At 46.9% G+C, this 21,641-nt stretch overlaps 1 protein-coding gene across 3 annotated transcripts in view; it reads left to right on the forward strand.

Annotated features, from left to right (window-relative positions):
* Positions 1–21,641, forward strand: part of LOC135373261 (methanethiol oxidase-like) — a 326,674-nt gene that overhangs the window by 116,984 nt on the left and 188,049 nt on the right. For all 3 annotated transcript variants that reach the window (XM_064606490.1, XM_064606489.1, XM_064606491.1), the window contains exon 5: positions 9,894–10,076. In XM_064606490.1, coding sequence (XP_064462560.1) covers positions 9,894–10,076 — 183 coding nt within the window. The remainder of the gene's footprint in view (positions 1–9,893; positions 10,077–21,641) is intronic.

The raw sequence follows: 21,641 nt of genomic DNA on the forward strand, positions 1-21,641 counted from the left end.
TGCAGTTGAGCTTCTGTAGGCATGGTTGTTTTAATGCTAACTGTTCCGATTTATGACGTGCTCAACATACATCATAAAACACAAATTCTTGCGTGAAACATATTCTTAGGCATACAACAAGTCCTTCGGCAGAAGGAAATTCAGCCAGCCTGTCCCGTCTGTGGACAACGAAATGCAGAGGAAATCAGATTCGCTTGAAAGCGCGAAGCTGCTTTGAATAATAATAGTAATGAAACACTGCTTGAAACAAAGTAAAACAAAACATAAGACCAGGCTTTTACGATAATTCCTGCAAACAAATCGAGCAACAAAGGGGGACATCTTCCAAATATCACAGTCGCACTTCACAACGCACCTGCTTTGTTGTCAGATTACCAACACATAAATATAACTGCAACTAACGTAAACATAATTGTAACGCCAGGCTACCACCAGACACTTTCCAGTGGCGATGGCGACGCAACCAATACAACATTGCGGTGAATCGCTAGAGTCCCACAGAACTCGTCAGCAAAAATCTGAAAGCCACGGATATGCTTGGGTTCTTTGTTGTGAACGGCGAATCGCGAAGAGCGAGCCGGAAAATGGCGCCAAAAAGCAAGCGCTGACTTGACGGCGCGTGTGTGCTGCGTGCCCTCTCCTATACCCTCTCACTCGGATGCTCCCCCCCCCCTCTGTTCCCGGCGCTTCGCCATGCCATCTGCTAATATTATCGGGAATCAGAAAATGAAAATCCAGAAGACGAAGGAATGCACATGTACAAATTGATTGACACGTAAACATATAAACAAGAAGCAACATTTGAATGGAAGTAAGTCTACACGATTATTACAGAATACTGCAGAACAACAGAAAGCGTGACTATCATATTATACAATTTTTAGGGGAACCTGTTCGGTTTGGAGAAAGTAGATATTATTATACACATACATAGCACGTAATGAAGCGCAGGAGCCATTCGCTTCATCCTTGCACAACTGTAGAATTTTTCAGGTGACAGGGGCTACATGCTTGGGGACCGCAGGGCCAGGAACAGCTGTCGATGTCTGAATGAAAGAAAAAAGCAGCCTGTTAACTATATGGTAAAGCAGAGCATAAGCAACGTCAATTGGCTGAATATATGCTATATAAGACATGCTATCGTTACGCACCATTCGGGGAGCCAGGCGTACGCGATAATGCTGTTTTCCTTTTCATGCGCACCCTTGTATTACACATCAGACACATTCAAGTAGCAGAACAAAACGCAACTACAGCTTTGTCGTATATTTTAATCCTTATGCCATGACATTTAATCCATTTGCCATCGGAATTAATCCTCCTTTCATTATTTTTAATCCTCATTTCACATAATTCAATCAGTTGCTCACGCAATTTAATCAGTTGCTCACGCAATTTAATCCAAGTGACTATGTGTGGGCTGCATGACTTTTTTGTGTGTATTTTGGGACTATTTCCAATATGTACGCGTATTGCACATGCTTTTCACTAATATTGTGGGTTTCTGCACCATAACGGGATACTGTCGGACTGTCAATCTGGATTACGGTGTTGTGGGACTATTCCCGTGTCTACGAGTATTACCCATGGTTTTAATTAAAAACGTTGGTTTCTGCATTGTAATGGGATACTGTGGGACTCTGTATATGGGTTACGATATTGTGGGACTATTCGCAGGTGTACGGATATTACCCATGCTTTTCATTAGATATTCGGGTTTCTGCACAATAATGGGATAATGTGGGACTGTCGACCTTCATTACGATATCCTGGGACTATAAGCAGGTCTACGGTTACTCCCAGTGCTTTCCATTAAAACGCGTTTGTTGCACTGTAATGGGATATTGTGGGACCGTCAATCTTCATTACGATATTGTGGGACTATTTCCATGTCTATGGGATCTACCCATGCTTTTCATTCAAAATGCAGGTTTCTGGAGTATAACGGGATACTGTAGGACTGTCTATCAGGTTTAGGATATTGTGGGACTATTCCCATGTGTGCGGGTATTACCCATGCTTTTCGTTAAATATGTGGGTTTCTGCACTGTAATGGGATACTGTGGGACTATTCCCATGTGTGCAGGTATTACCCATGCTTTTCGTTAATTATGTGGGATTCTGCACTGTAATGGGATACTGTGGGACTATTCCTATGTGTGCGGGTATTACCCATGCTTTTCGTTAAGTATGTGGGATTCTGCACTGTAATGGGACATCGTGGGACTGGCAATCTTGATTACGATATCCTGGGACTATAAGCGTGTCTACGGGTATTCCCCCTGCTTTTCATTAAAAACGCGGGTTTTTGCACTAATAGGATACTGCGGGACTGTCAATCTTGATTACGGTATTTTGAGACAATTCCCATGTCTACGGGTATTGCCATGCTTTTCATTAATAATGCGGGTTTCTGCACCATAATGGGATACTGTGGGACGGTCAATCTGGGTTGCGGTATCGTGGGACTATTCCGATGTCTACGTATTTTACCCATGGTTTTGATTTAAAATACGAGTTTCCGTACTGTAATGGGATACAGTGGGACCGTCAACCTTGCTTGCGATATTGTGGAACTATTCACATGTGTGCGGGTATTACCGATGCTTTTAATTAAATATGCGGGTTTCTGCTCCTTAATGGGATACTGTGGGACTGTCGATCTTGATTACGATATCCTGGGTCTATATGCATGTCTATGGGTGTTCCGCTTCCTTTCAATTAAAAACGCGGTTATTTGCACTGTAATGGGTACTGCGGGTCTGTCAATCTGGGTTACGACATTGTTGGACTATTTCAGTGTCTATGGATATTACCCATCCTTTTCATTCAAAATGCGGGTTTCTGCGGTATACCAAGATACTGTGGGACTGTCTGTCTGGTTTAGGATATTGTGGGACTACTCCCATGTGTGCTGGTATTACCCATGCTTTTCATAAATTAGTCCCACAATATCCTAAACCAGAACAGAAAATCACACAGTATCCCGTTATACTGCAGAAGCCTGCATTTTGAATGAAAAGCATGGGAAATACCAATAGACACGGAAATAGTTTCACAATATCATAATCCAGATTGACAGACACGCAGTATGCCATTACAGTGCAAATAGCCACGTTTCTAATGAAAAGGAAGTGGAATACCCGTAGACATGCATATAGTCCCAGGATATCGCAATCAAGCTCGACAGTCCCACAGTATCCCATTAAGGTGCTGAAACCCGCATATTTAACGAAAAGCATAGGTAATACCCGCACACGTGGGAATAGTCCCACAATATTGTAAGCAAGGTTGGCAGTCCCACTGTATCCCATTACGGTACAGAAACACTTATTTTTAATGAAAACCATGGGTAAAATCCGTAGACATGGGAATAGTCCCACAATACCACAATCCAGATTGACCATCCCACAGTATCCCATTATGGTGCAGAAACCCGCATTTTTAATTAATAGCAAGTGCGATATACACGTAGACATGTGAATTGTCTCAAAATACCCTAATCAAGTTTGACAGTCCCACAGTATCGCATTAGTGCAAAAACCCGCGTTTTTAATGAAAAGGACGGGGAATATCCATAGACATGCTTATAGCCCCAGGATATCGTAATCAAGATTGCCAGTCCCACAGTATCCCATTACAGTGCAGAAACGCACATATTTAATGAAAAGCATGGGTAATACCCGCGCACATGGGAATAGTCCCACAATATCCTAAACCAGAACAGAAAATCCCACAGTATCCCGTTATACTGCAGAGACCTGCATTTTGAATCAAAAGCATGGGAAATACTCATAGACACGGAAATACTCCCACAATATTGTAATCCAGATTGACAGACCCACAGTATGCCATTACAGTGCAAATAACCACGTTTTTAATGGAAAGGAAGTGGAATACCCGTAGACATGCATATAGTCTCAGGATATCGTAATCAAGCTCGACAGTCCCACAGTATCCCATTAAGGTGCTGAAACCCGCATATTTAATGAAAAGCATAGGTAATACCCGTACACATGGGAATAGCCCCACAATATCGTAAGCAAGGTTGACAGTCCCACTGTATCCCATTACGGTACAGAAACCCGTATTTTTAATGAAAACCATGGGTAAAATCCGTAGACATGGGAATAGTCCCACAATACCACAATCCAGATTGACCGTCCCACAGTATCTCATTATGGTGCAGAAACCCGCATTATTAATTAATAGCATGTGCAATACCCGTAGACATCTGAATTGTCTCAAAATACCCTAATCAAGATTGACAGTCCCGCAGTATCCCATTAGTGCAAAACTCGCGTTTTTAATGAGAGGCCCGGGGAATACCCATAGACATGCTTATTGTCCCAGGATATCGTAATCAAGATTGCCAGTCCCACAGTATCCCATTACAGTGTAGAAACCCGCATATTTAATTAACAGCATGGGTAATACCCGCACACATGGGAATAGTTCCGCAATATCCTAAACCAGATAGACAATCCCACAGTATCCCGTTATACTCCAGAAACCTGCATTTTGAATGAAAAGCATGGGTAATACCCATAGACATGGAAATAGTCCCACAATATCGTAATGAAGATCCACAGTTCCACAGTATCCCATTACAATGCAGAAACCCATGTTTTTAATAAAAGCATATGTAATATCTGTAGACATGGAGATAGTCCCACAATATCACAATCCATATGAGAGAAATGATGTTCTGAGGCTGGAGCAACGTAGAAGGGACAATCACATACAAGGCCTCAAGTTGCCTAAGAAATTAACGATGAAAGATGACAGTCACTGAAAAGGTTAGCCAGCTGTAGGACTCGAACCCACATCTTCTGGATTACCGAAGAGCTCTGGATTACCGCTGAGAAGGCGTGTTAGCTTAGCTCAATTGGTAGAGCCCTGGACCGGTAATCTAGAAGATGTGGGTTCGAGTCCTACAGCTGGCTAACCTTTTTAGTGACTTTCATCTTTCATCGTTAATTTCTTAGGCAACTTGAGGCCTTGATGTGATTGTCCCTTCTATGTTGTTCCAGCCTCAGAACATAATTTCTCTCATGTTCAACATCTGCCGCTTGCGTCGACCCCTGCCGTATGAATGTGTGTATGAATGTGCAAAAATGTAAGCGTGAAAGGAGGATGAGTGAGAGAGAGTGACTGGTTTGTCCCTTCAGATGACGCACCCTGGAAGTCGCTGAGAAGGCGTGTTAGCTTAGCTCAATTGATAGAGCCCTGGAGCGGTAATCCAGAAGATGTGGGTTCGAATCCTACAGCTGGCTAACCTTTTGAGTGACTTTCATCTTTCATCGTTACAATCCATATGTTTGTAAGTCAAATGTCGCCATGCCAGTACTGGACAACTGTTTCGGCCTTCTTGGGCCTCATCAGCAGTACGCAGGCAGGCAACGTTTGAGCGGATGGCGTCAGAATGTCACGTAACACGTGATTCCTCCTGTCAGGGTGAGCTAGCTCACCTCTGAAAGTCCAGTGAGAGAAGGCCGAAACAGCTGTCCAGTACTGGCATGGCGACGTTTGACTTACAAACATATGCTACGCGTGCAGCCAAAGAGCTCAAGCTATTTTTTTTTCTCTAATATCACAATCCAGACTGGCAGTCCCACAGTATCCCAATACAGTTCAGAAACCCAGAAAAGCATGTGCAATACGCGTACACATGGGAATTGTCCCAAAATACACAAAAAAAGTTACGTAGCCCACACATAGTCACTTGGATTAAATTGCATGAGAAACGGATTAAATTATGTGAAATGAGGATTAAAAATAATGAAAGGAGGATTAATTCTGATTGCAAATGGATTAAATGTCATGGTATACGGATTAAAATGTACGACAAGATTATTAATAACGCCGGAAAAAGCCGTAGTAACCCGATACAGAATAGCACATCAACCAGGTTATGACTGCTGACCGGCAGAAAGCGATGTAAAACGGGACAACGCGTACCTCAGTTATGCACGCTGTTAGGCGGCAGTATTAAACGTCTGATCACTGAAAGGCACCATACGTTTGACTGCTTACCTTTCATTCCTGCGTTCGTCTATGGCTCGAACATCTTCGAAATCTACGAAACGAAATCACCGTCTGCCCACATAGACGCCAGCTGCACAACGGTCAGACGGGTCGGCGCCTCGGATAAATCCAGCCAATCCACCTGTTAAATAAGCCTCAGCCATAATGATCCAGAAGGGTCAAGTGGGGCACCAGAGCAAATGAAAAGCATACAGCCGGAAATTCGCGGGAAATGCCAGCGGCGACACTATTTTCGCAGTTGCGAAATCCGCTTACTGTGCCCCTCTGCAACGGGATCGCAGCTGGCTATGGCGAACATTACTTGTCATTGCACAACACCATTGACGTAACGGAGGGCACGAGTACGGCCCGTATAGTTACACGATCTACGGGAGAATGTGCCCGGGAGAGGAGGAATGCGGAAGAGACACTTCAAGCGCGCGCTTCTCAGAGTGGAGCGATTTCGCCCGGAAAAATTTCTGGCATATTAGTTTCTCGGCGGGAAGAACGGTGTCCTGCAAAAAAAAAGAGGAAGAATTAAAGAAAAATAATATGTGGGGGTTCGGGAAATTTCATAGTCCCTTTAAAGAAAACGAAGCAGAACAGCTGAATCATTTTCCTGCTGGTTGTTAGTGGCACGAACAACCACTAACTCAAGAAACCTTCATTGCCATTAGGAAGGGAGTTGCCTCAGGACAGAAGCCGCCGATATTTCGAACAGAGGCTAGCTAACAAGGAACACTCAAAACTCGGAAAACCTAATTCCAACAACGACACGGATACCGGACCCACTAACACGACACACGCAGCAGCCGAACAAATCATTTCCAGCACCACAACCACAACTCTCCGCAACATCGCTGAGCCACCTCGAGAAAACGCTGACGCAAGCACCGTAATAGATATATCACGCTCACTGACCAGCGACGAACTACAAGTCCTCTCTAGGGGATTAACATTCTGCCCTACACTCAATTCTGTTAACGAATACGAAATCCACAAAGACATATCAGACTTTGCGAGACGGCTACGCCTTAGAGAATTCTTCGCTCATACAACACAAGAAAACAACAATGACCTCCGACTACCATCAACCTGGACACCAAATCACGGCCGAGAACCTGCATTAGACTTGTACGTTAAAGAAGTAAGCAACGACATCCTTCGCGGTACTTCCCAAAGCTCGCGTGGTCACAACCTCACTAAAACACAGCGTGACATCATCAAAGCGCTAGCTGACAGAGATGATATCATCATCAAGCCCGCAGATAAGGGTGGGAGTATCGTCATCTGGCCCACAGATAAATATATTTCTGAAGCTTATAGGCAACTCGACAATACGCAACACTACCTCAAACTGGACCATGACCCAACAAAGGAGTACACGGCGCTAATAACCCATACCATACAGGACCTCCACGAACGAAAGCTCATCACACGTGATGACCTCAGATATCTCACCCCATCAAACACAGGCGCAGGTCGTTTCTATTTACTGCCCAAAATCCACAAGGTACACGCCAACGAGGTCTATACGGCTGACATCCCCGGCAGGCCAATTGTATCTAATAACACACCAACAGAAAGACTCTCGAAATTCCGGGACCACCATTTAAACCATATTCCGACAACACTGTCATCGCATGTACAAGACACACCCCACCTCCTCAGAATAATCAGAGATATAAACAACACTCCTACATTTGGTAGGGACACAATACTAGCCACGCTGGATGTGACATCACTGTATACTAATATCCCACACAACGACGGAATCACAGCCCTCTGCAATCCCCTTTCTACAACAAACACCAGAAAAGACACGGAAACCATACTCGCTCTAATGGACTTGGTCCTTAAACTGAACTACTTCGAGTTCAATGGCGAATACACGGTACAAGTATGGGCACACCTGTTGCACCCACATACCCAAATATCTTCATGGGGTTCTTAGAAAACAAAGTTCTCAGCGCCCTCTCATTCAAACCCACGGTGTACCTTCGATACATCGATGATATACTGATAATATGGGAACACGGGGAACATGAATTTCAAAAGTTCATAGATCTAGTGAACACCGCGCATAGCAACATAAAGTTCACATCACAACAGTCATCAATCACAATACTGCTAACGCAACAGTCATCAATCACAACACATCACAACAGTCAACTCACTTAATTAACTTCCTCGACATCACAATATCACTAGACAACGGCAACCTCATCACAACCCTGTACAAAAACCAACTGACAAACAACAATACCTTCACTTCAAGAGTCACCACCCGCGTCACTGTAAGGTTGGAATTCCTAATGGGCAGATTGTAAGACTACGCAGAATTTGTTCAAACGACACAAATTACGCTGAGAAGCTTGACGAACTCTGCAGTACACTTGCCCAAAGGGACTATCCAGACTCCCTCCTAACCGAATTCCGTCGCAAGGCACTCACACTCGATCAAGACGAGGTTCTGGAAAACCGAAAAAATCCTGACGCCTGCCAAATAAGCTTCATCACAAGATATTCCAACGCATTTCCAAACATCAAAGCCATTCAACAGAAGCACGAGCCCCTCCTCCAAAGCAGTGACCGACTTAGCAATATATTCACAAATCCCATACAGGTGACATACCGACGCGCAAAAAACCTGGCAGACTCCTTGGTCAATGCCAAAATCAGCAAAACGAGCACCCCGTACACGGGAACATGACCCTGCAACCTCCCGCGCTGCAAAACATGCAAGCTCATTCAACACGCGAACTCCATCAAAAGCACTGCGAGCAATTACACCCACCCCGTTAACCACGCATTCACATGCACAAGCTCCAATGTCATATACTGCATTGAATGCGGCGACTGCTCTATGCAATACATTGATGAAACCGGCCAACAAATGAACAACCGCCTTACAGGACACAGAACCGACACGTCCAACAAACTCCCCAAAGCAGTCGCCGAACACTTTAACGTTCCTGGTCACAATTTTGACAACATTAAACTATATATTCTAGAAACCGGGTTTAGATCCACACGTGACAGACGTGATAGGGAGTCTTATCTCATATACAAGTTCAACGCTCTTCACCCGTCCGGTATCAACAAATCACAAGGCACCCTAGAAACACTTCACAAATAAAATATGCTTTTCCCTTCTACCTCCATTATCATCTGTTATGTTTTTCATGGCCACTGCTTTCTACTTTCTTTATTGCATGCCTCAACTTTGTATTGCAAATAATAACTAAAAAAAAAAACCCTTTGCTCGTTCTGGAATGTTCCCCACGTAACCCCTAACCTCCTTATCTTTCGCTATGCTTGCCAATTCTTGCCTGTTGTCCCGTTTCGTCCACGTGTTCGTGAACCTTCCATTTTTCTGTAACCGGTCTGTAGCCTAGATCACTACGTTCACATAATCCCCTCCACACTCCAACAAAGCAGCCATTCACTTCGGCCGTAGAAGCCCGTACGGAACCTTTCTTCCGTCCGGGCTGTTTACCCACAATTCGCATGAATCTTTAAACACGTCACACCTAACCCTTTAAATACCATGCCAATGATGAGGACGGTGCCCAGAAGAAGAACAGTCTCTGTTCGAAATATCGGCGGATTCTGTCCTGAGGCAACTCCCTTCCTACATCTCTACCGGTTCGCTGGATTTCTACCCATCTTCACTGCCATTGTATGACAAGGTTGTAGAACAGGTTTCATCCAGTAGTAATTACAAAGAAATTATGCATATGTATTCTTTTGTGCTGTGAAACATTAGCTGAAGCAAGAGCGGAATAAAATTCTGCCTTCTAGAAATCTAGCCACCCATGTAAACAAGGTTGTTGGTTCATCGTCACTGGAACTAACATGTGCAGGAAGCTTTGTGCTGCTAGAAGAAAATACTTTCGACTTCAGTGGTATTTGGGAGCCTGAGGGCGAATCTGCTCCGTTCGGATACGACTTCTGGTATCAGCCCAGGCACAACGTCATGGTCAGTAGCGAGTGGGGAGCGCCATCTGCATTTCGAAAAGGACTTAAACTCCAGGATGTCCAAGAAGGTAAGTTTCATTTAATCAAGTGGGGAGGGACGCTCCAAGACTTTTTATGGGTAAGACATGGAAAAATCAGGTGGGCATATGAGTGTTCGACGAAGGCTGCATGCTCTTTCAGTGCTTATTGGCATTGGCTTCATAACGCCGTTTCTCTAACAATTTTTTATAACATTGAAAGCACTATTGTGGGTGGCTCATTTGCAAGTACCACCCTACTGTAACTGAGATATTTCTTTTGACAACTTTTAACATAACCCTTTACTTTTGAGTTCCCGTAACATCTTGAGGAACTCGTTCCTTTTTAGATAACTTTGTCGAAGTAACTTACGGTAAGTTTCAGGTTCCTCTCGTTCCATTCTTGTGCACAAATAACGCCATCTTCCCTTCGTAATGAGACGGCAGCATTGTGGCCGCCTGTTGAACGAAAAACAGCGCGTCTGACTCCGCACCTATTACACACCAATTATTGTACGCCCGCACCAATTATGGTAATACCCTTACTACTGGCGATATTGGCGCGTGTATAATATTCCCGTATTTCACGAATTAAAAATCTGCGAATTTTAAGGGCATGCAAAAATTTCCAACAATAATTGACATGTCGAAAGCTATGATACAATTGCAAATTGCAATTTTCGCACACGGTTGCTAGTACGCATTTCAAGCATTTCAAATGCTTTACCCCACACAGACATGTGCAATGCCACTTCAATTAAATATAGTAAGGGTAATGTAAGGCGTATCACGAAGTGATCACGGCCAGAACTTGATCATGTACTTTCGCGAAATTTGGATCCGCGATTATGCGCCCTGCGCAACGAAACATGCAGGTCGCGAAACTAAATAGCTTTACGACATGTTTTGACCGTGTATTCGGAGACCCGGGGTCGATTCATACGATGCAACTTTTTGCTGCAACTCGGTTTCCGTTACAGTTGCGCGCAACCGAAGTTGCACCAAATAGGTTCCTTCCATACGGCGAGGAACTCGGAATGTCGTAGTGGTCACCGAGCTCGCCAGATGGCGCGAAAAAACATAAGTGTAATCGTTTTCGTCAAATCGTACTCCGACTTTCGCTCGTTTCGTTTCAATCCGTTGTGACTTCCATAGTTTAGCATGATCTCCACTGGTCCGTGATAATTTCATCGTCCCCAGTACTGCCGCTGCAATAACTGAGACATCGAAGCCTTCCTGATTGGTCGCGCTTACAAGGAGGAGCCGTGTGATTGACAGGTTGCAGCTAGAGTTGCAGGAGAAATCGCTCGTGAAGCGATCAGCTGTGCAACTCCTTCATCTCGAGTTTAGCAATCAGAGCTTCGCCTGCACACGGTGCAACTTGGTGGCTCAACTAAAGTTGCATCCTGTGAATCGACCCTCAGGTGACGTTCATGATGAGGACGAGTAGTGTTACTTATAATGGCGGAAGGACGCTGCGTAGCTATAGGTGAAATGCTACACGTGGCGCGATTCTACGATATATTCGCAAGTAATGACAGCACATAGGAGTGCTTTGTACTGCGTTAAAATTATACATTAAGACGTCATAATCATCGCACGCCAACCTAAAAAAGCACATCCAGGTACGACTTCATCATATGGAAGACTGGTATGGTTTTTGTCGAAACTATTTATGAACGTCTTGGTCCCCTCTATTTATGGCATCAATATCTGAATTAATAATTCAACTATCAAGAACAAGGTATGCGTATTGCGGAGCGAGGAACTTGAAAGTAACTCGTTACTTTTCTACAGTAGCAGAGGAAATTTCAATTTCATTTTGATAACTAGCAGCTTTGTTTTGTAACGTAACAACTGTTTGTACTTAAATTATAACGAGTTCGTTTTCTTGAGTAGCCTGCTCATGTTAGCTTGAAAGTATCCTTAATCTATTTCGAACAACAATTTGTAGATACTGTACTCCACTCGCCTTCAGATTGAGGAAAAAGGATGAGAATCTATGAGAAGGCGCGCGTCCATGACAATTACATTCGGGTCAGAGGCTTCTGAACCTGGAGATGTGTGATCGCCACGCTGCTGTCGCCGACAGATTTCTCGAATTAAACAAAAACCGGCTTCTTACTTTGGGGAACGCCATTAGGGCTGCCCAACTCTCAACAGAGCCAACGCACTTTCGCTTGCAATATTTCGCGCAACTTACAGGAGGTACAAGAACTGCTTCGTAGGTATATTACCTCGAACTTGCCTCATCTTCCGGATCGCGTCCCTCATGACAAGAGGACGACCACGGCAAACAGTGCATTTCATATCTAGGTATTTTTGCACCGATGCATCACATGCGTTATTGCTCTGATTTCCCTTGTGCGTACATCAGGTTGTGTTCACCGAATTTACATTACACACTGCCACATGACTTGTATACCTTGCTAAACGGACTTGAGATATAGTTGACAAATTAAAGTGAGTCCATATTTTATCATAATCTTGGCGCACGGTGATCTAGGTTGCATCATTGAACTGGAAATGAGCAGCATGAGTACCGCATGCACGGAAGCGGGCGGACGTCAAGTGAGGAAGACGACGGAGCGGTGCCAAGCCTGATGTGGATGCGGATGAAATGCGATAGCAGATTGTAGCGATGTCGATTCGTGACCACTTCCAATGTGAGCAACCGCGTCGAAAATACGCACCAGACAGTAGCCTCCGGAACCGTGTGTATGAAGGAAGTACCACAATGTTTGCATCGTTCGACATTCAATTTGGCAAATTTTCTCTCCTAAGGGGCTTAGATTTTTCTCATCTCAGGTCTCCTCCTCATCATTTTTCTTTCCAACACACCGAGTCAAGAAGTTCCACATAGCTCTTTCTTGTGGAGAAGGTTGATGGGTGAGGGATCGAAGTGAGAATGAGGAGGGGACCTCTTTGTTCAGGATGTAGTAAACGGAAATGATGTGGACAGGGAATAAGGTGGGCGGACGATAACAACAAGAACAACAACTTCGAAAGCGAATGAATGTTCGAACGCGGAAAGGAAATGAGGCTCTGCATGCCGGCGCGCGAGAAGCAAACTCGCGTCCCCTCATCCGTTTTGTGTGTGTGTGTGGGGGGGGGGGGGCGCTGCGTCTCTTCCAAAATGGTGCATACATTGAAGCTCTTCCTAAATCGGTGTGGCTCTAAATATCTCCCCAAATCGACCATGATGTAAGTATCTCTGGTCACCAGAAGCTTTGGGTCTCTACGACGTTTCGAATTTCCTATGTCTACCAACGGCATGGTTTCGTCGAAGTGACGTATCTTGCGTAGAGGTTTCTACGCCTGTCATGCGGGCGTACTTAACGCATTAAATACAACGAACAAAATGCGTTCCTCTGAAAGAACGAAGAGTGCAGGTGACCTACAAAGCGAGGCCTCTGTACCAGTAAAAATCATCTACTAATGCAAGGAGCGCATTAGAAAAGGAGGGACGGTGAAGGGGGCATCATGACGTACTGTGGTTCCCGGGCACATGATTCGTGCCGTAGAGCGGCACAGCTCAATGAAATATGAGTGGCACCTGAGGTGAGAAGAAAGAGGTAATGGCGAAGGTGTGACGTCCCTCGCCGTGGCCGAAGGGGACGGAGCACAAAATTCACCAAGAAAAGGGGATACACTCAACGTGGGCACCCGCAGAGGCGAGAAGGAATGGCACCACGCACTTCGTGAACAACAACAAAACGTGATTTAATGGAGAAAACTAAATACTACGCCATTATTCAGTTGGTATGATGGATAACACAAATCGCGGCAACAACACACATGATATCAAGCGAACACAGCTTAAATATGTGACGTGATCTGCTTTAAATGAATAGTTACGCAAATCGCGGCCAAACAAATCTCGAGAATCATGTGCAAACGTGGGAGAGACAACAAGGCGGCAAGAGTGACTGACCCTGATTTTGCGCACCCCGACGACACCACATCTTCACCAGGCCATGGACGATGGCGTGGCGAACGAGCTCTGAAGACGACTTCGGCAGTGACCTACGTGGCTGGCTTTACATGCTGTGGCTTTCGGCTGCTGCTTCCGTCGATCTTCTTCCGCTCTGGTCTCCATTCTAGGTCCACTGCCGGGTCAAACAATAGCGACGACGGCGATTTGGCGGCAGGCCTACAGTCCCACTTGGAGGCTCGGTCCCAGGAGCTCAGCTACCGCCCTCGTCGATCCGTCCTCTTCGCTCGCCACATCGTCGTCGGGTGAACCTCTTTCCGGTCAGTCGCCGCCTGCTGGGCCTCAAGGTCGTAACTTCGGTTGCCTGGACGTCAGCGCAGGTGGAAGGAGACTTTGGGGACGAACCCGTAGGTCGAAGCTGTGTTTCGGGCATCAAGGCGCCTCCGTCGTCCATCTCCCTCCGGGCCTCCGTCCGGGCTCCCGCTCTGGATCACATCTGGATGACTCTTCGCTGGTTCCGACCCCCGACGCAAACTACGATTGACTGTTTCGGCGACTGTCCCACTCTCTCCTCTCACTCTCGAAGTCACCCATGGTTTATATAACCTTCCCGCGCCATGACACAGCCCGGATCAGTCACGTACGCCAAACCAAAAACACATGTGCGTCCGACACTGCATTCGAAGAACGCTGTAATTGCCACTGTTTTCTTTAACATACAGCTATGCTGCCTTCTACACAAAGCCGCCTCTAGGGGAAAACAACACTGTCTAAGGGGGAGCAGACGTCACCCTTCCCACGGAGAGACACTGCATACATGTCAACTAAAGTTTTATGGCTTTCAACTGTGGGGGAACACGAGCTTTTGCGACCGTTTCAAAGCAACAGGGCGCGCTGTCGCTTTGATGTTAGAAAATTGGAAAAAAGTATTTGAAACCGATTTTATCAAGAAGCTCGGACTGTCACAAAGGCACTTCCGTACGTCACACGAAGACCGTGACTACGACTTCTTTCTCTGGCTGTTTTTCTAAATTTGATTGCGCAGTGACAACACAGCACACAATAAACATATTTTGCATCGTGCCTCCTACGATGGACGGCTTGACGAATGGGTTTTGGGCTGTGTTAACCTTGTTGCTCCTTTAACTTCAAGTGGGAAGGTGAGCCATACGACCTTTCCGACGAAACTGAGATGTCAAGGCAACGAAATTCACAGAGCATAGCTTAGGGCGGTCTGTCGAAACGTGGGGCTCTATTCAAAGTAATCGACCTTGACTACTTTGTAGTCAAGGTATATCAATGTAGTGTATGTCCGGATGAGATCTAGAAAGTGTCACCATGGGAATCTTCCGGTGATTTTCATTTGCGATCGTCCTGTGGTCGTCAATCGGAAAACATATATTGGAAAAGATAATTAGCTTAATAATATGTTGTGCATTTGCTTGTGCTCATTAATAATAGTGTTCGGTTTGTTTGGCATAGCCAAATTCAACTGAACAAGCAGTAATCATGTATAAATTACAAAAATACTATAAACAGAAAATACGAAGAAATACAAGGGTACAAATGCAGATTATATGATTTCAATGGATACCGTCCATGCACTGGGTTCAGTGTGCGATAAAATATAGTGTAGCGTAACAGCCATCAACATCGTCGCCTGCACTCGTCATCTCGCCCCGGCACGCACGGCAATTCATTAAAGGTACTGTAAAGCAGCACCGATCAAATGTCATTTAGTGTGACTATTCGATAGTCCAAGCCACCAGGACAAAATCTGCACAAGTTTCATTCCAATCGACCGTGCAATTAATTAGAAAATTACAATTAAAGATTACGGGCAATACCGTACTAGGTATTCGAAATGGATCCGTAGTCCTGCCACATACGGCGGCAACCACATTTCATGCGTATAACACTGGGCCCGACATAACAATCCACCACAATCCACCATAAAATCCGCCCCTGCAATCCACACAAAGATCCACATCTGAGGATAAACGGGTAAGCGAACTGAAATGAAATGCTGAGCCGTTGAAAAAAATGTGTCAGACGTTCAAGAAGCCAGACAGCGTCGGGACTTGTTTGTTCAGAGGTTCACAGAGAGAGTTTGTTCGTTCGAAAGAAGCCGCGAACAGAAGGAGCGCACAGGCGCAGCAGAGAAGTAGGGGGAGCCTCCACCGAACAGCGGCCAGCGCTGGCTTACTTCGCAAAAAACACTGTTAACAGGGGTTTCAGAATGCATAGGTAAACAGGGAAACTAATAATATGGTTACTAAACTAACGAAGTTCCGATGTAATAGTGTGTAATACAAATTTTCAGTGTTGGCCGCTGTACAGGGGACACCAGGCGTCGCACCGCTCCACTACGCCGCATTTTTCATGGCAAATTAAAAATATTTATAGCGCGTTGTCTGTCGTATGGCTCCGCATATGATATTTACAAGCAACAAAGTCTCTAGTCACATCACCTGCATATCATGCTTGTCTACTGCTTTACAGTACCTTTACAGATCAGTTGGGCACTTGCCTACCTTCCGAACGGTTGCTGTTCTTTATGTCCCGACATAAAGAGTGACTCGAACGGTTTAGAACACATCCATACTATTATCGTCAACGCTCAGTGCTTCTGGGGGACCCCGATGAGCGCCCGTCATCTCCATCTCTTGCCGTGGCTGCAGTCTCAGTAAAGCGTCCACCGTGCTTCCATCGCAACCCGGCAGTGTGGATTATTCAGGCCGAGGCGCAATTCAATCTTGCTGGCGTCACTTCACAACTGACGAAATTCTACCACGCCACCTCTGCCCTTACGCCCACTGCTGCAGACGAGGTACACGACATCTTGGCCAATCCCTCACCTACAGCAGCGTTCGACCAACTGAAACAAGCTCTCCTGCAACGAACAACCACTTCCGGTCGCTCCCGTCTTCAGCAACTCCCATCTGCTGAAGAGGTGGGTGACCGGCGTCCAACGCAGCTCTTGTAACCAGGGTGTCGAACCGAACCCGAACCCGAACCGAAAACCGCACCCGAACCGTTATTTTTGCCGGAACCGAACCCGAACCCGAACCGAAATTTTCATAACACTGCTGAACCCGAACCGGAGCAGAACCATAAAAAATAATAGCGGTAACCGGTTCGCAACAAAACGGTTCGGACATAGAAGTCAGCACAAGAGTTCCTCTCTATCCCCGAACGAAGACACATCGGTATCATCACCATGCGCCTACATCATGGATTTCAGAAATTTTCACCTAGCAGTCAGACGACGACGTATAGTAAGTATACTTTCAGCATCTTTTTAAATTGTTGAAGCGCAGTTGTCCTTGTGAACGCCGCGGCTGGCGCCCCACGCACGCGGTGATGCGGCGTCTACTCTTCAGAGACGAGGTGCCACGCGGACGAATGCAACAGGAATGGAGTAGGCCGATTATGTAGCTCTACACGACGAATATGTGATCAAATAAGCGCCCACTATTTCCTTTTACACGTGAGCAGTAAAAATTAAGCAAGTCAGAAACATGAGAAGTGGAGAAGGAGCGTACGCAGAACGGTGCCTGTTTGATTGGTCGTGGTTTGAAAAGTAAATGTGGTTCTGCTTATTGGTAGTGCAGTTGTGTCGTGATACATTGCCTTTTTGAGGTGGATTAACTAGTACACTGCTGTGAGCTCGGACAGAGTAAGGCTGACAGGCTTATTTTCGACATGCTTCAGTACGGTTTCAGATCGATTCACGCTGCGAAGGCAGTGTGCGGGCAAGTACTGTCGTCTATCTTACGCTGTCCATCTTATTAGGCTTCCTTTAAGTTTATCTTGCTGGCACTGTGCGTGTGAAAAAGAGATTTTGGGAACAGAAAGTAGCGGGACAACACCGCTTCATCAGCGTGGACTCTATTTGCAATAAGTGTTCATCCATTTCTTATTTCTCTCGCTAAAGAGCTACCTCACCGCTAAAGACGTCAATGCAGACAACAGCAGTAAGCTATTAGCCACGCATTTCCTGATAAAAGCAATTTTATGGAACATATAAAACGGAAGCTTTGAACCGGTTCGCGAACCGGTTCGGGGCTGCGAACCGGTTTGCGAACCGGTTCGGTTCTCGGCCTGGCCGAACCGGAACTGAATCGGAACGAAATCAAAACAACGCGAACCCAAACCCGAACCGAACCCGTATTTTTTGCGGTTCGACACCCTGCTTGTAACGCATGCGGCAGTTACTCGGCGACCATTCTGCCTCCATGGACAGCGCTCTTCTCCGGGAGCTTTTCCTTCAGCGCTTGTCGCAGAATGTCCAAATGGCATTGGCGACGGCAGCGAACATGACTCTTGACTAGCTGGCCACGCTCGCCGATACCATGGTTGAAGTCGCAACCCCTACGCTTAACGCGGTTACCGCGCCGCCTCCTGTCACCCTTCCGGTGCCCCATGCGCCCGCAACTTTATTTTCACAAGATCATCTTTTTGAAATCGGCGGACTTTGCCGCGAGTTTCGCAACCTGACAAACTTCATTGCTGCTGCTGCTGCTGCTGCTGCTGCTTCTTCTTGTTATTGCTGCTTGTCAAGCACCCACCCGTTAAGACCATGACGGCAGATGCCGTCGTCGTCGTTTTCACAACAGCCCTCGACGTTCACCAGAATCTTCACGCGATCTTCTTCAGAATCTTCTGCCATATTCAGGCGATGCCGGCAATCCGCTCCTCAGCGCCTACTCGCTCACGGGACCGCAGTCTAGCTGCTACCATCCGACTCGGTGCCTCAGCCTGTCACTGCCTCCTCCCGCGCATATGGCGGATGAAAAAACCCGTCAGCGGACCATCAACGGACCATCAGCGGACCATCAACGGCGACCAATGGTCCGTGCTTCACGTCCTGTCGCCTTTTCTACATTCGGGAACATACATCGCCCTGCCGTTTTCTGGTAGACACTGGCGCCGTGGTGAGCGTCCTTCCCGCGCGTCGAATAGATCGCCCACACTCACCCTTGTATCACCTCAACGCCGTCAACGGCTCCAAGATCCCGGTCTACGAGCAGCACTCACTCACATTCAATCTGGGCTTCCTCCGTATATACCATCGGGTTTTCCTCGTTGCCGACCTTACCCGACCAATTCTAGGCGCAGGATTTCTGAACCACCACCAGCTTTTGGTCGACATGCGTAATTACCGGCTGAATGACTTCACCACGAACATGGTCCGGCATATGCTCATAGTTACCATCATTCGTCGTTGCCTCGCAGCTTACCCGTCCGCCCGGTTGGTCCAAGCATGTGTTGCACAACGACAACCACCACATCGAGACGGAAGGTCATCCTATGTTCACCCGTCCCCGCAAACTACCTCCCGAGAAGCTGAAGCTCGCCCGGGAAAAATTTGACCACATGCTCGACATCGGCATAATTCGCCCGTCTTCCAGCAGCTGAGTGTCCGCATTACACATGGTGCCCAAGAATAGTGGTGACTGGCGCCCGTGCGGGGATTATTGGGCCCGGCACCATACCCGATCAACATCCGATCCCTCACATCCACAGCTTCACGATTTCTTTCGTGGCGTCAAAGTTTTCTCCAAGATCGACTTAGTGAAATCATACCATCAAATTCCCATGGCCGAACCTGACATACCCGAGACTGCAATCAAAACACATTTCGGGTTATTCGAGTTGCTTCGGATGCCTTTCGGATTACGGAACGCAGCGCAGTCTTTCCAACGGTTCGTTGATTCCGTTCTCCGTGGACTGCCATTTGTGGTTTCCTACATAGACAACATCCTCGTGGAGAGTTCCTCCATCAATGAGCACCACACCCACCTCCGACTGCTTTTCACCCGTTTCTCAGATCATAGTATCATAATTAACGCCAACAAAAGTGAATTCGAGGTTACGTCCTTGGACTTCTTGGGATCACAGGATGTCTTCCGACGGAATTGCCCCGCTTCCCACAAAGGTGAAGGCTATCACAGTTTCCCCAACCTACTGCTCTGAACAAGCTTCGACAGTTCCTGGGTCTCATAAACTTCTATCGTCGCTTCATCCTGCATTGTGCGGACATCCTCCGTCCTCTTGGGAATGATCTCTTATCAAAATCGAATGCCTCCCAACCTTTCTTCTTGACTGCTGAGGCCACTACTGCGTTTGAGAGGGCTTAGGAAGCCTTAGCAAATGCCACTCTCCTGGTCCATCCGAAACCACATGCATGAACCAGCATCTGCCACAGCGGAGGAGCTGTGCTCCAGTAGCGGCTGTGACGACTCGGAAGTTTGGAAGCCGATCGGGTTCTTCTCCCGCAAGTTACGTTCAGCACAAACCTGCTATAGCACCTTCGGGCGCGAGTTGCCCGCAATCTATCTCACCGGCAAGCAGTTCTGTCACTTCGTCGAAGGATTTCTGTTTACAATCTTCACCGATAATAAGCCGCTCGTGTATGCCTTCCGGTCCTCCGGAGCGAACTATACCACCAGAGAACAGTGTCATCTTGCTTTCGTGTCGCAATTCACGACGAACATACGTCACATCCCGGGCCTTCTCAACCCTGTTGCAGACGCTCTCGGTCGATCGGACGTCTCTGGTATTGCATCCATCTCTGCGATCACTACATCACTAGACTATATCGCTGAGTCGCAGCTCAACGATGAAGAGGTCCGGTCACTTCGCTTGACCACATCAAGTCTGCAACATGAAGATATCCCCCTGCCTGGAGCCCGTTCCACGATTTTCTGCGACAGGTCAGGTGGCACACCACTCCCGTTCTTGCCGCTCGGTTCCCGCCGCCCTATTTTCAAGCTCCTCCACTCCATGGCTCACCTTGGGATCCGCAGAATTTAATTTCTGCCCGCTATGTCTGGCCCCACATGCTGAGTCACATTAAGCACTGGGCCCTATCCTGCATTCCTTGTCAACTGTAGAAGATTTCTCGTCATACTATCACTCTACCAGCACATTTTCCAACACCTGACGCTCGTTTCACTCACGTCCGCATGGACCTCGTGGGCCCACTTCCACCCTCTCAGGGATATTGCTACCTACTTGCGGTTATCGATCACTTCTCACGATTGCCGGAAATCACGCCTCTCCCCGACGTCACTGCACCTACTGTAGCCGCCGCCTTCTTCCAGTCATGTGTCGCCCGCTTCGGCGTTCCATCTACCTTAACAACTGACAGAGGCAGGCAGTTTGAGTCCCCCATCTTTGCTCAACTCACCATCATGCTTGGCTCTCGTCGTGCTCGAGCCACTGGTTGCCATCGCGCAGCTAATGGCATGGTCAAGCGTTTGCATCGGCAGCTGAAAACAGCTCTCAAAGCTAATGCGTGCTCCCCCTGGATCGAAGCGCTACCCCTTGTTCTGCCATCCCTGCAATCCATGGTTAAAGACTATTTGGTTGTACATCAGCCGAAATGATCTTCGGAACAACGCTGCGACTCCTTATCGAGTTCTTCGACACTGTCTCCCCCAGCCTCACTTCCCCTCCTACGCTCACCGCCTAGGCGAAATCATAACGACCTGCGCCCCCAACCTCCTCGACCCGCTTTCCGGCGTCTGACCTATCAGCATCATCAGCTCCAGTCGTCCTTCCACGTGTTCGTTCCGCATGATGGCTTCCACGGGAGTCTCCAACCACCCTATTATGGTCCGTATCACATCCTCCAGAGGTCACCGAAGCATTTCCTCATGCAGCTCGCCAGTCGA

This window comes from Ornithodoros turicata, unplaced genomic scaffold, assembly GCF_037126465.1.
Source record: "Ornithodoros turicata isolate Travis unplaced genomic scaffold, ASM3712646v1 Chromosome23, whole genome shotgun sequence".
Classification (NCBI taxonomy): Eukaryota; Metazoa; Arthropoda; class Arachnida; order Ixodida; family Argasidae; genus Ornithodoros; species Ornithodoros turicata.